General features: G+C 38.6%; 1 protein-coding gene and 1 long non-coding RNA gene across 8 annotated transcripts in view; one reads left to right on the plus strand and one right to left on the minus strand.

The window, feature by feature from the left end:
• The window catches only part of PPP2R2C (protein phosphatase 2 regulatory subunit Bgamma), a 189,756-nt gene that overhangs the window by 93,674 nt on the left and 83,449 nt on the right, over positions 1–12,633 (minus strand). The window contains exon 2 of one of the 7 annotated variants that reach the window (XM_035323773.1): positions 2,139–2,290. The exons of 5 other annotated variants lie outside the window; for them this stretch is intronic. In XM_035323773.1, the coding sequence (XP_035179664.1) occupies positions 2,139–2,187 (49 nt within the window). In that variant the 5' untranslated portion in view covers positions 2,188–2,290. Of the gene's footprint in view, positions 1–2,138; positions 2,291–12,633 lie in introns of those variants that run through there. One more of the 7 variants, XM_035323775.1, reaches the window with a different exon arrangement.
• On the plus strand, positions 812–1,631 carry LOC118165618. The gene is made up of 3 exons (XR_004750139.1): positions 812–937; positions 1,427–1,433; positions 1,530–1,631. It is a non-coding gene; the product is annotated as an uncharacterized LOC118165618 (long non-coding RNA).

The following is a 12,633-nucleotide window of genomic DNA, read 5'->3' on the forward strand; positions in this document are numbered from 1 at the left end:
GCAGTACTGCAGCAGAGATTCAGTGACTGAAGGGCGTAATAGTAAGGCCAGAAAACAAGTGCTTGAGAGAGGACAAGAGGACATGAAATGAAAAAGTACCCTAATGACTAATTGTCAGACAACGGCTCCAGCTGCAGTGTTTCAGAAACTGTGGGACAGGACAAGATGAATGTTCAGAAAGCAAAAGCGAATGCTGCTGCTCTATTCCACCTAGTGAAAGGGCATTACTTGAGCATAAATACTTTTACTGTTCCTGTAATAACATTTATTACAATAAAATAATTATTTAATAGATCAGAAATTTTAAAAGCAATTTGAAGTACCAAAGGTATTTTTTGTTTGTTTGTTTCTTTTTTTAAATTACTTTTTTAAAGGTACATATCTGCCTGTTATTCCGCCTGAGGAATATCTGGAAGCAAATCATTAATGAGAGGGGAACTCTGTGCTAAGGCAGTAGTAGCTGTTCCTTTCAGTATATAGTATGCTGAAAGTAAAGTATTAGAAAAGTATTAAACACAAGAAGGAGCATTTCAACAGTAGCACAGTACACTCAACCAGAATCACCTGCCTGGTTACAGAGATCAACAAAGGAAACATCCAAGCCATCAAACAGTTGTACAGCTCACCAAATCTTGCATTATTACAATGTTCTAGTATCCTTCTTTTTTGTTGTTTTTCTTTTTCCTTCTTTTTCCCCCAAGTAGAACCTCTTTCCTTCCCTTTAGACATTTAGACTTCTGAGTTCAAAAGTGAGTTGACTTAGGCAGTTCAAGGTGCTCTGCAAACTAGGTAAAGTGTTTCCCATTTGGTCTCAGAATAAACTTTGTTAAATAAGGAATTTAAAAACAGATGGGAAAAGACAGTAGCATGACCTATGTCATCAATCTGAGAACTCTGCCAAAGTTCCCCAGTGTTACACACAAACAACAACATCCCTGTACAAGCATGTCATTGCTAGTCAGTCGAGGAAAGTGATCGTCCCGCTCTGCTCTGTGCCGGTGCGGCCTCACCTTGAGTACTGTGTGCAGTTCTGGGCACCGCAGTACAAAAAGTACATGAAACTGTTGGAGAGTGTCCAGAGAAGGGCTACAAAGATGGTGAAGGGCCTGGAGGGGAAGACACATGAAGAGCGGCTGAGGTCACTGGGCCTGTTCAGCCTGGAGAAGAGGCGGCTGAGGGGGGACCTCATTGCGGTCTACAGCTTCCTCACAAGGGGGAGTGGAGAGGTGGGTGACCTGTTCTCCATAAACACCAGTGATAGGACACATGGGAACGGGGTTAAGCTGAGGCAGTGGAAGTTTAGGCTGGACAGCAGGTAGAGATTCTTCACCAAGAGGGTGGCTGCACACTGGAATAGGCTCCCCAGTGAAGTAGTCACTGCACCAAGCCTGTATGAATTTAAGAAACGTTTGGACTGTGCACTAAGTCACATGGTCTAAACTTTTGGATAGACCTGCGCCGTGCCAGGTAAGGATCATCAAATCCAACACAGGTCCCTTCCAACTCAGTATATTCTATGGTTCTGTAAGTATGTAATAAAACCTCTAAGAAGCTGTTCACCCTCCTATGAAAATGATAAACCACAGCAGTGAGGTTGGCTAAATTGCCCAAAGACACTTGTAGAATTAGTGGCATTGTAAGAAACAGAAAAAGAACTCTTATTATTTATTTTTTTTTAGGTCAAATAAACATCTACACATGTGCCTAGAGTATAAAAGACAGTGCCATTTTCATGCAGTTTTCTACAATCCTGTTAAAAAAAAAAAAAGCAGATTGCATATGCAACAGAATTACTCAGCAAATGAGAGACAGAAAAAGAAGGAACAAAGAAAGAGGAAAAGGCTACATGCCTTTACTTTTATTGCAGATCTTTAGGGTTTGCATCATTTTTAGAAAATCTCAGACTCCAAATAACAACACTTTGTACATGTGGCTTCTAAGCACGCCACTTCCTCTAGGAGACAGGTATTTTCAAATCACTTTTATTCATTGCTTATAAAGTTACACAATACAATCAAAGAGCTGTAGACGTCTTTATTACATTTGCTTTTTGTGTCTTCCGTAGTCCATTGTCATAAGGGCTCACCTGCAACCAGCCATCTGGGATGAAAACAAAAATAAGTGACAGGCATCCTTACCTCCAAGTCCATCTCCAGAATCAACCTCGTAGATGCTTTCCCCTTCCATGTTGTCTGTAGGACCCAGAAGAAAAACAAGATCTCTCACTGGTGATTTGCTCAGGCTCCAGAAGGAAGATGAATCCACTCACTCTGCAGCCAGCAAGTGATATCTTTCAAACAAAAACATAAAAACAAAGACATTGATCCACTTCTATAAAAAAGAGTGGTCGTTTCATTTCTCCCTCAAGTCCCCAACATTTCAAAACCGTATGTCAGTTAGTTCCACTTCCAATATCCCAGGTCTTTTATATATCAATACAGTCTTATCAGTGGGCATCTGAGCTCCTTTTAACTTGAAAATTCAACTGTCATTCACACTATAAATAGTTTGCATCAGGCCACATTCCAGAACTATATTGAGGAGAAAACCATAGCACAGACCCATGTTCTCACTCATATGGCTTGACACGACCAGAAGTGGGCAAAATGGAGCAATATACTACCCATCCAGAGGACTAGCTCTTCTCTGGCACACCACGGACATAGTGAGACCAAATAATACTCAGGTTGCAAACAGCAGCATAGCCTGAAGGTACACAGATCATAGGGATCAGCTTTCTTAAGACTGCTCTTAGGGTCACTTTAAAATTAGGCTGAGAAAGCATCTCAGTTTAGCAATGGAGTTGATTTGCAGATGAAAGTAGAGTGTAAAGTTGAAGTGTGGACAAAAGGACAAAACCACCCATTGACGTATTTAAGAAAGACAGAAAGGGATCAAAGTCTCTTTTACCTAAACTAAGCTTGAGTAACTAGAGGCTTTTATATTACCCTGCTCCAGCATGGCAAGTTTTTACCACCTCCTCCTCTTGAATAAAAGAGAAATCCTTCTCAATTAATTTAAAAGAAAAAGAAAAGAGTCAGGAAACATCCACGCATAGTGTCTTTGAGTGGAAGAGACAAAAAGCAATCAAAACAGCATGGAGTTACTGGAGTAGTTGTGAAGCAAGCAGAGAACTGTCACGCATCAGATGCTCGTGATCCAGACAGCAAAGCCAGGATAAGCTCCAGCACTCATCCCCATATATAAGATTTGCAATCTGATTATTTTTTAGACAGAGGAAAACAGAAACAGAAAGCCATCCAAAAAGAGCACAGAGGTCTCTCTCTGCCACACATGAACTCAAAGCAGCCAAGAACATAAAACAGGATGAGTGAATGATGATTAATTACATGAATTATGTTATTTATAAAACACAGTTCAGGTACCATTGGTAACCTAAAGCTAGTTATGGAGCAATGCATTGGCTATCTTCTTGACAGTTTCAAATGACTAAGTGATTAATTTTTATTTGCAAGTCTGTGGCCTTCTCTTTTAATTTTCCATGTCATTAGGACTACACCCAAATCACCCCATGCCACTGCACTTCATTTAGATGGTGGAAAAGGAAATTAAAAGTTCTGTATTAACATGAACCGCCCTGTATGTTTTGTTCATCTCCCTTCTTCAACTTCCTATCAACAAGAAAGCAGTAAACATTATGAACAAATCTGTATTCAGACATTGAGTAAAAGAAAATCAATTGTTCAAGCACTATGCCATTTTGTTGATAAAAAGAAGGGCATACCTAGAAGCTTCACACCAGATGACTTCTACTTCTTCAACTTCTTCAAGCATCTCTCAGCATCTGCATGCTTTTGTCGATTTTCCGCGGGTTGAGCCAGTGTAGGTGTATGCCATGTAACTGAGCATGCATGGCACTGCAAAACACTGAGCAGACTTTCCGTGGAGTGAAAACTGTAGTGTAGCCATCTTATACTGCTGGTGCCTCCCCTTCAACTCACTTCAGTGTTTCAAGGTGTTATTCTGAATGAAGTCATGTTTTTCAGAAGGTGTGCTACTGCAATTTGCTAAAGACTGAAGACTGAGAAAGGATCCATGATAATGCTGATTTTTAGTGATGAAGAATCCATTGCAAAAATTTTAGCTTGGAAAAAAAAACTTCCACACATTTTTAAAAATATGAAAATACTTACCAAATAAATAACTGGAACACAGTGGTTATAGTGTAGGCTCTGACTGAATATTCACTCCTGAAATATGTATGTTCCACATCCTGATCTAGGACACTAACAAGAACATTGAAGATTGTAGTTCTTGTTTATAAAAGCAAAAGCATTAAGCAATGAATACTGGACTCCCATGATCACAAAAGCGCTACTGTAGACATCATAGGATTTTAAACTGTTTATACAGGACAAATGGATCAGATGAGGAAATAAACATAATTTCAGAAAGACAACTAGAGCCTTTCAAATGAAATAACCTTTCTTGCATAATTCCTTTTGTAAAGGTTGTCTTATTCCGCTAAGATCTCATTGCCAACCCTGGCTTTTATGATGAACACTACAATCCTGCACAGTAATATAGAAACTACTTCTGTGTAAAGTAACTGCTGATCAAAGGACATTGGGCAACATCTAAAACCTAAACATTATCTTTTTATCCAGGCTTTATACCTATTTACATGGAAAAAAAAATCCTGTGCCCAGCATAAATACCTACTTCTACACCTGCTTAGGCACAGGTGTTACACAGCTCAATGTCTTTATCCATCTATGAACAAAAATGTATGCCCTTGTGAAAAACTCATGAGGCGTCTCATTTTGCATTATAGTAATGAACTAAATGAAACCTATATTCCTCTATCTAAACCTGTAAGTGTAAAGAGTAGTAAATTTCATGGTAACTAATGTATAAGTGTTGATTATTAAAATTAGATATCAGTATTGTGAAATACTAGTATTTCAGTGCAAGATTATGGAGGCATTACGTTGAATCACCTTGTTAGAAAATTAGCATTATAATTATTATGGAAAACTGATTCAAAAAAAAAAAAAAGAGAGAGAGAGAGACAGAAACAGAAGAAAACCTGTTTCTAAACCATTTCTTATATGTATTCCTTCTAAAACAAATTGACTGCTGCTTCTTTATTACGCGCTTGCTCTCTCTTGCCAATTGGCATCCACACAATTGTTGCTTTTAATAGCATTTAACTCACAGTTGAACCTTCTTTGGGGTGGGGTGGATATGAAAAACCCTATTGTTCTGTTCCCTGGCTATGAGAACTTTTTAATTAAAAACTGAAAGCAAAATGACTTGGCAGCACAGAACCATAGAGCCACTCAAATGTAATCACACCAACAGGAGTAAACACAGCGATGGGATGGTTAGTACAGAACTGCTTCTTGCGTGGCTGTCCTGGCTACGAGTTTATCCCTTCTATTAGGGATAGAAGAACCTGAAATGTTTAAGGTTAGCCTCATCACAAAGTAAAAATGCCACAGTGGAGAAGCAGTTAAGCATGAGGTATGACCAAAGCTGCCTCAAAACAGATAGTGTGTGCACTGATGTCCTTGATACTTTTTTAAATTCTAGAGCATCTGAAACCAAGAGTACCAGGACTCCTTTAGTCACAACGTTTAACGAAGTTTAATTTTTTGGCAACGTTTGCTTCTTGCTCATCCAAAGTCTTTCCCTTGCTAACATCATAGAGTAGGCCCTATCTTCCACCATCACACCAGATGTAAAGCCATGCAGGAACAAACCATCATTCGGTGCTGGTTTCCGGTCTTTGGAGAAAAAGCTATCATGAGAGAAACCAAACAAACCAAAAAAGCAATGAACATATTTGCTTAAAATGTGTAATCTCAAGTCTTTGTCAGTTACCAGGGAGGCTGTTGCTGGTGTTGAGGGAACACACAGAACGAGGCTCAGAAAGAGCCTCATTGAGACCGGTTGTTCTCAGTGTCTGCCTGCGTGCGGGTTGCAGAACCATCCGTGAGGGGACAAGGCAGCAGGTGGCAGGAAGACAAAGTCGAGAATGCCAAACTCAATACTGTTTGCATGCCGGGGTTTGTTTCCTCAGAGGGGTTAAAGAAGCCTCACTGCTGTTTTAACACATGCCATGTTATATTCCCAAAGCGATGTGCAGAGCAGCAAGGAGAACCACCTCTGGGCTCCCGCTGGAAGTCGCAGTCTTCAGAGCAGGGCCTGATGCCACGCGCCACAGGCTGGGGCCTGCCAAAATGGTGTGCGCTGCTCACCTACTCACCCTGCGATCCCACAGCCACACGCACAGGGGTGATCTCTGCTCTTTTTGACCTGCCTGAGGCCAATAAAGCCCTGTCTAATGTAAATGTCTACGGCCCCTTGATCTTTCTGAAATGATCTGGTTAGCCCTCTGGCTGCAGATATTGGATTTGGGGGAATTAACCCCCACTGAAGTAACACAGACATACTGGAGGATACATGCATTTTGATAACATTTGGAAAAGTACTAATTGTGTCACAAAAATCCAAGCATGGCAAGAATATTTATATTTACACGCTTTAAACCTTCAGGGAACTTTAAAAGCTTGGTTCTCCAATTATAGTCAGAAAGATCCTACAGTTTAGTAGATTTTGCATCATGTGCTGAGATAACAAACATGCCAGAATTAAAATAAAATGGGAAGACCAAAGTCACCACAAAGACCAATACAGTCCCAACACATACTGGGGGCAGACTTTTTCAAATCACATTGCTGATAACAGATTCCTGTAGAAGCCCCAACTTCTAGGCTGCAGCTTGACAGACCTTCCCTGGGTGTGCACTGCCAACTCCCACCTATAAATCTCAGACAGCCTTTTCAGGTAGTCTGCACAGGAGAGCATTCATCTTCCCTCATTCACCTCCATATTCTTCTCTCTCTGGAGCCTATTGCAGAGGGCACAAGTGGCGAGACTGCTTACTCCTCCCTGCTCATCACATCAGCTTTTTTCTGTTCTGTTTGTTACAAACACCCTTTTACAGTATTTTGCATTTGGTATCACCGGAGAATGGTTCCATGTGGGGAACAAGAAGCAAATGAAAATGTGGTGACTGCAGAGAGCGACTTTGAAAACTTTTAGGAATACAACTGATGTCAAGGAAAATCCCAAAGTAGTAGGAGAAGACCAGATTTCTAGCATTTTTATGTTGTTACACCAACCTCATCACAAGACAAGAGTAAAACTGATCAGTAGGTTTTTCCATCTAGTTCTTGAAGAAAAAAGGAGAGGAAAACAAAACAAACAAAAAGAAAATCTGAACTACTGTATCAATACATAGGCCAGTGTCAGATCTACTTCTGAAAAGGTTCTGTTCCTTCAAAGCTTACTTTCAGGTAAGATCTACAGTGATTTGTGAGGTAAATCTGTACTAGTCCTGTGCCTCTGCAGGTGGCCAGCCACACATGAGGAGTCCTACATAACTAGTTATTTATGCTTTCTCTTCATTTCCCTCATTTGTCATAGGAATTTATTCAAAGTTAACGAATCAGTCCAAGATTCTTCATACATATTTAAGTGCTTTTCAAAAAAAGAAATCAACATTCCGAAAATGGCTGGAAATCTTTTATTCAGTCAGGCATAACCACACTTCAGTTAGTCCTGCAGCAATACCCTAACGAGAAGCCTTCCTGACTACCAGCCTTGATAATCATAATTCCATCTAACAAGGCTTTCAGTGAGAGTGTTTTATTATTCAGGGAAAGTCTGAGTGGAATTGATGCTGAGTTGATGCATTTTTGGAGAGAGCTCCATATGGAAATCTCAAGGAAGTCAAAGTGAAAGTATCCGTTCTTTAAGGATACATGCATTTTTAAATGCTGGTAAAAATGTTCAGTTTGCAATACCTCCAGATAAGCTCCCAAGTAAAACTTTGGCAAAATAAGATCAAGTAATAACAAAATGGCTTGCTGGAAATAGCTGTGAAAGGAGAGCTGTCTATGCTAATCCTGCAAAACAAAGTTCTGGGAGGGGATAAGAATCAGTACAAACAGACGAATGTCAGAACCTCATTCCTCCAAAACAGCCCTCTAAATTGGAAAACGTAGTGAATTCTAAGCCTGAAGTACTTCATTTCTGCATGTTTCTTTTTCCTTAAAAAAGTTTATATTTTCAAACAACTCCACATCTGTTTTACCTGCAAAACTGTTTTACTAGTTTAATCAGACACAGCACTTTACTTTCCGGTGGTTTTCTCTACATACATATTGTGACCTCTGTGAAAGTTATTTCATACACTGGCATTTAAAGTTTCCCAGGGTTAGCAATTCAGCCTCTATTGTAGTATAATGAGTACCATGAAACATTTGACATGCTGCTCTCTTCCTTGTGGACCAGTGTGATGGAGTAACTGAGAAAGCTTGCTGCTTTTAAAAACATGAAAGAAAAAAGTTCGAGCAAACATCCTCTAAAAGATATGCAAAGACTCAAGAACAGAAGTTCCTCAAGTCTGCAGAATACCAACAGAAGCAAAGAACAGAGGAAAACTTCAGCATCAGCCGATTGTAGAGATGCCCTTTCTTTGTTTTCAGTGTTTGAAGCTGCATCTCTGCAACCGATATACAATACAGATATACTGTACTGTATAACATACAGTATGAACTGTGCACTACAAACCAGCAATTGCCATCAAGCAAACATAACACTTTGAGTCTTAGAGAAATAACTTCGCAATTTGGTTCCTCTGCGAATGGCAGAAACAGGAACTCTTGACACTTAGAGGCAAAACCGATGAAGCCGATTACGGCCTGAAGACATACACTACATACTGTGACTTCTGCTAACTCAGCTGTACTAAGTCAAACACGAAGGGAAGGGGCAGGAGAATACATCAGATATATTTTCTTTCATGATGGGTCTAAGAAGCTGATTTTTGCACCCTAAAATTTATGTTATAGTTACTAGGAAACTGCATTGCATCCAAGATGCATAGAGGAGTTATACATCTGTGTCAATTACACAAACTGATCATGGCACACTGTGTCACTCTACTGTCATTACCAACACAAAGCATACCATAAAAAAAAAAAAATAGAAAAACAAAACAACAACTAACATCAACCAACAACAAACAAACACCACCACCTTGATTTGGGGGAATTTTCAGTTTAGAGTCTAAATGCTTCTTCAGTACACAAGACAGTGTTTTAAATTTGAGTGAAAGATAATAAAATAATCAGATATAGGATTTCTCTATTTCTAACAGGACTGTCTACTTCTACATGACAGAAACTATATTCTGTTTTCTTCTTCTTCCATCCACTTATTATAATTAGCAGTAACTCCAGGAGCATGTAATAAAAACAAAGAACTAATCAACACATCGATCAAAACATTATATGCCAAAAACTGTACAGAAGATCTGTTAACAAAATAAGGGAGACAATAAAATAAATAAACAAACAAAAAAGAACACTTTTTTTTTTTAAAAAAAAAGCTTAAGATCTGTAATAACATGGTTTCACTTAGAAGCCTGTAGCATAAAAACAATTTGCTTTCCTTAGGTTTTAGCCGAAGGTCTAAATTAAAGCATGCAGTACACACTTATAGTATTTTCTCATTTGCTTTAGCATTAATTTTCAAGACAATGTAGAAAAGCTGTATTTATGCCCAGCTGTAGTTTTTATAACCAACCAAGAGAAATTTAGTTTGTATGCTACAGCAACTGTGGAAATCAATTCTTAATCTATGACCTTGCTTACCGCAGCTTGAAGCCTTGCAATAAATAAATGCCTTGAGCCACAAATAAGAAACATTTGGCGAATCAAAGAGACAAATAACACAAATCTATATGTGTACATACAGCATTAGAAAGGTCATAAAAAATACAATATTGGCTCTTTTCTTGCTGTAACATAATAATGTTTGAAAGGCAGGACACAGTAATTGGCTGCATTAATAACCAGGTGGTGAACAGTCATGAGTACCTATTTTCTTTTCAAATGACAATGTTCATCTCTTTAGAGGACTTGTAGACTGACGCTTTTCTCTTTCTCTCTTTTTTTTTTTTTTTTTTTAATGTTGTATAAAATTAAATAAAATTTAAAAAAAGAAAATATATAAAAAATACCTATTTTTTTTGTCCTAGCATATTTAAAGGCTTTCCCTAATGCAATTTTAAGCTTCATTGTGAATTTGCTCAGTGTTTCACTACTAAAAAAAAAAAAAAAAAAAAACTCCAGAGCTCACATCTGCCTGCCCCTGGTCACAACCACACTTCTAAGCTGAACCTCTCAAATTCACACACTAGATGTTATTACTTGTTTCTCCACAAGCATTACTAAAACAAATTTGACTTCAATAGCATTACTCACAGGAGTAAAATCTAAAAGAAAAAAAAAAACTATAGTAACCTTTCATTATTAATATTTTACAATTACAGTTTACAAGAACATCCCTCACTTTCTGTGAACAGTCCTGTACATCTTCAAAAAAACACCTTCACTTTCCACTCTTTATGCATTTCTTTGACTGTAGACTTTATTCAGGCAGTTGCTTTTAAAATTTATTAGTACAAAAAAAGCACTAGTTCAGCTAATTTCCCTTTTTTAATTGTCTCCTTCCTGCTACACTGGAATTCAAATGTGCATGTGACTGACACTCCCTTTTAGATTAGCATGGCATTATTAGCTTGCACAGCAGGTGGCCGAAGTAACTGATGGGAAGGTTTCCCTTATTTTAACTCTAAGGAAAGCATGTAATCTGATAAGAAATTAAGGGATCTGACATTCAGAATTATCCTTGCTTGGAGTTTTGCATAGAAAAATTTTATATATATATATATATATATATATATATATATATTTAAAATTTTTCTAGGATATATAATATATCCTTCATTAAATATAATGAAAAATTTAGGGTAAAAAAAAAGGAAAAAAGGAAAAAAAAAAACTGGGAGACCAGTACTGACAGAACTAGAATGCCATCAGAGCAAAGGCTAGCCTTACACTGAAATTTCTTGGCTCATCGTACTCAGTCTACCTGTTAGCATAGGCTTCCCCAACTAATGTCCAAAAAACAACTCAGGAGATTTTGAACTGGTCTTCTCCACAGAAGCACAACCTTTTGTCTGCAGCGTGGGGATTTATTCCAGACTAAGGGTCACTTTTGTGGAAATGGTGTGAAGTACGTATCGGTCCGAAGCAGTATCTGGAAATAGCGGAGCAAGTGTCAGAGCCCAGATACAGGAATGCTTTCATACTGAAAAATCAGGCCTGCTCCAGCCAACCCCACAGCAGACTAACGTAACCTACAGCTGAAGCAGAGCAGACCGAAGTCAGATTTCACATCTGCTTTCCCATAGCCCAAGAGCAGGAATTTTAGCTTGGTGATGGTCTCTGTTTTATGCCAATGGAGAATAAAGAACTTGCATCCCAAAGTAAATCCCTCGGGCAACAGCAGTGCTGTACAGGTATGAAGCAGATGCAGTTCCCCAGTTTCCAAGGGCTGGGAATGGCATTAACCAGACCTCTCCACAGCTGCTCCTGGGCATAGGCAGTTATTAAACAAGGGGTCTCAGAAGAGGGGAAAGCAGCACAGCAACTTACTGGGAGGCAGCACGAGCATCGTCCTGACCAGCACTCGCAAACCTTGAGTACTAAGCATTGCTTAATACCAACGCCCTACCAAGTCCACCTGTTATGGCATACAACACATGGCGTTTTACATTAGCTTTCATGGTACAATCTTAAATTTAACTTTTTTTCCCTTGTTCAGGCTGTAAACAACCTCTTAGCTAATGACAAACCATTTACAGGTGGTTTGTCCCAGCCGCAGGGGAGCTGCTCAGGGTATTAACCTAGCTTAGAAAAAACTACTGCCCCACCAACAAAACAACAAATTTGCATTACAATGTGTAGCTGATTATAACCAATGACCCTTACAAAATAATTTAAGATTCAGTACTTGTGAAATAAAGCAATGTATTCACTGATGGCTTTGTATCAGCATAAATGACTAATTACTTTAATCAGGAAGCTCAAAAGATAAAGAATTTGATTTATTATAAATACAGGGGCTTGCTCTCATAAAAATGACTTGCTCTGCAGTTCAGAACACTGTTTGATTTATGGCACTGCTTGTAATTCCCTTATTTTTTATTTTTACATTTAATAATAGGTGAAAAATTGATTAAAAGTAAACTAAAGCAAGCTATATTCCCACTATAATTGTATTCAGTTCCAGAGCAGTACTCGTACATTATCTATATCCTAATATTTCACTAATAGCAAATGTATAAAACTATTTTGAAAAACATGCAGGGAGTAAAAGATTAATTTGGCCAAGATTACAGAGAGAATGAATATTCTTGCCCTTCTCATACATGACTGTTCATTATTTAATGATGTCTGAAATCTGTTGCTGAGACAATCTGAACACAACTCAAATCCAGTTTAGCTAGGAATAACTGTGAGAGTCATAAACATTTCTGAAGATAGATAATGGACCAATTATGGTCTGGGAACCCATCAGAGAGGGTGAGAGGGAGAGAATGAGAATGAATCTGCCTGGAGTCTGGTCGTGGACAAGAACGGATCTTCATCTCTTTGCTGTCAGTGACTTCAGAGAGCACTTTGTTCCCTCCTGACCCCTGCACTACCACTTCTTTATCTCACTGCCTTACACTAAGATGAAATTGTATGG

Source organism: Oxyura jamaicensis, chromosome 4, assembly GCF_011077185.1.
Source record: "Oxyura jamaicensis isolate SHBP4307 breed ruddy duck chromosome 4, BPBGC_Ojam_1.0, whole genome shotgun sequence".
In the NCBI taxonomy this organism is placed as follows: domain Eukaryota; kingdom Metazoa; phylum Chordata; class Aves; order Anseriformes; family Anatidae; genus Oxyura; species Oxyura jamaicensis.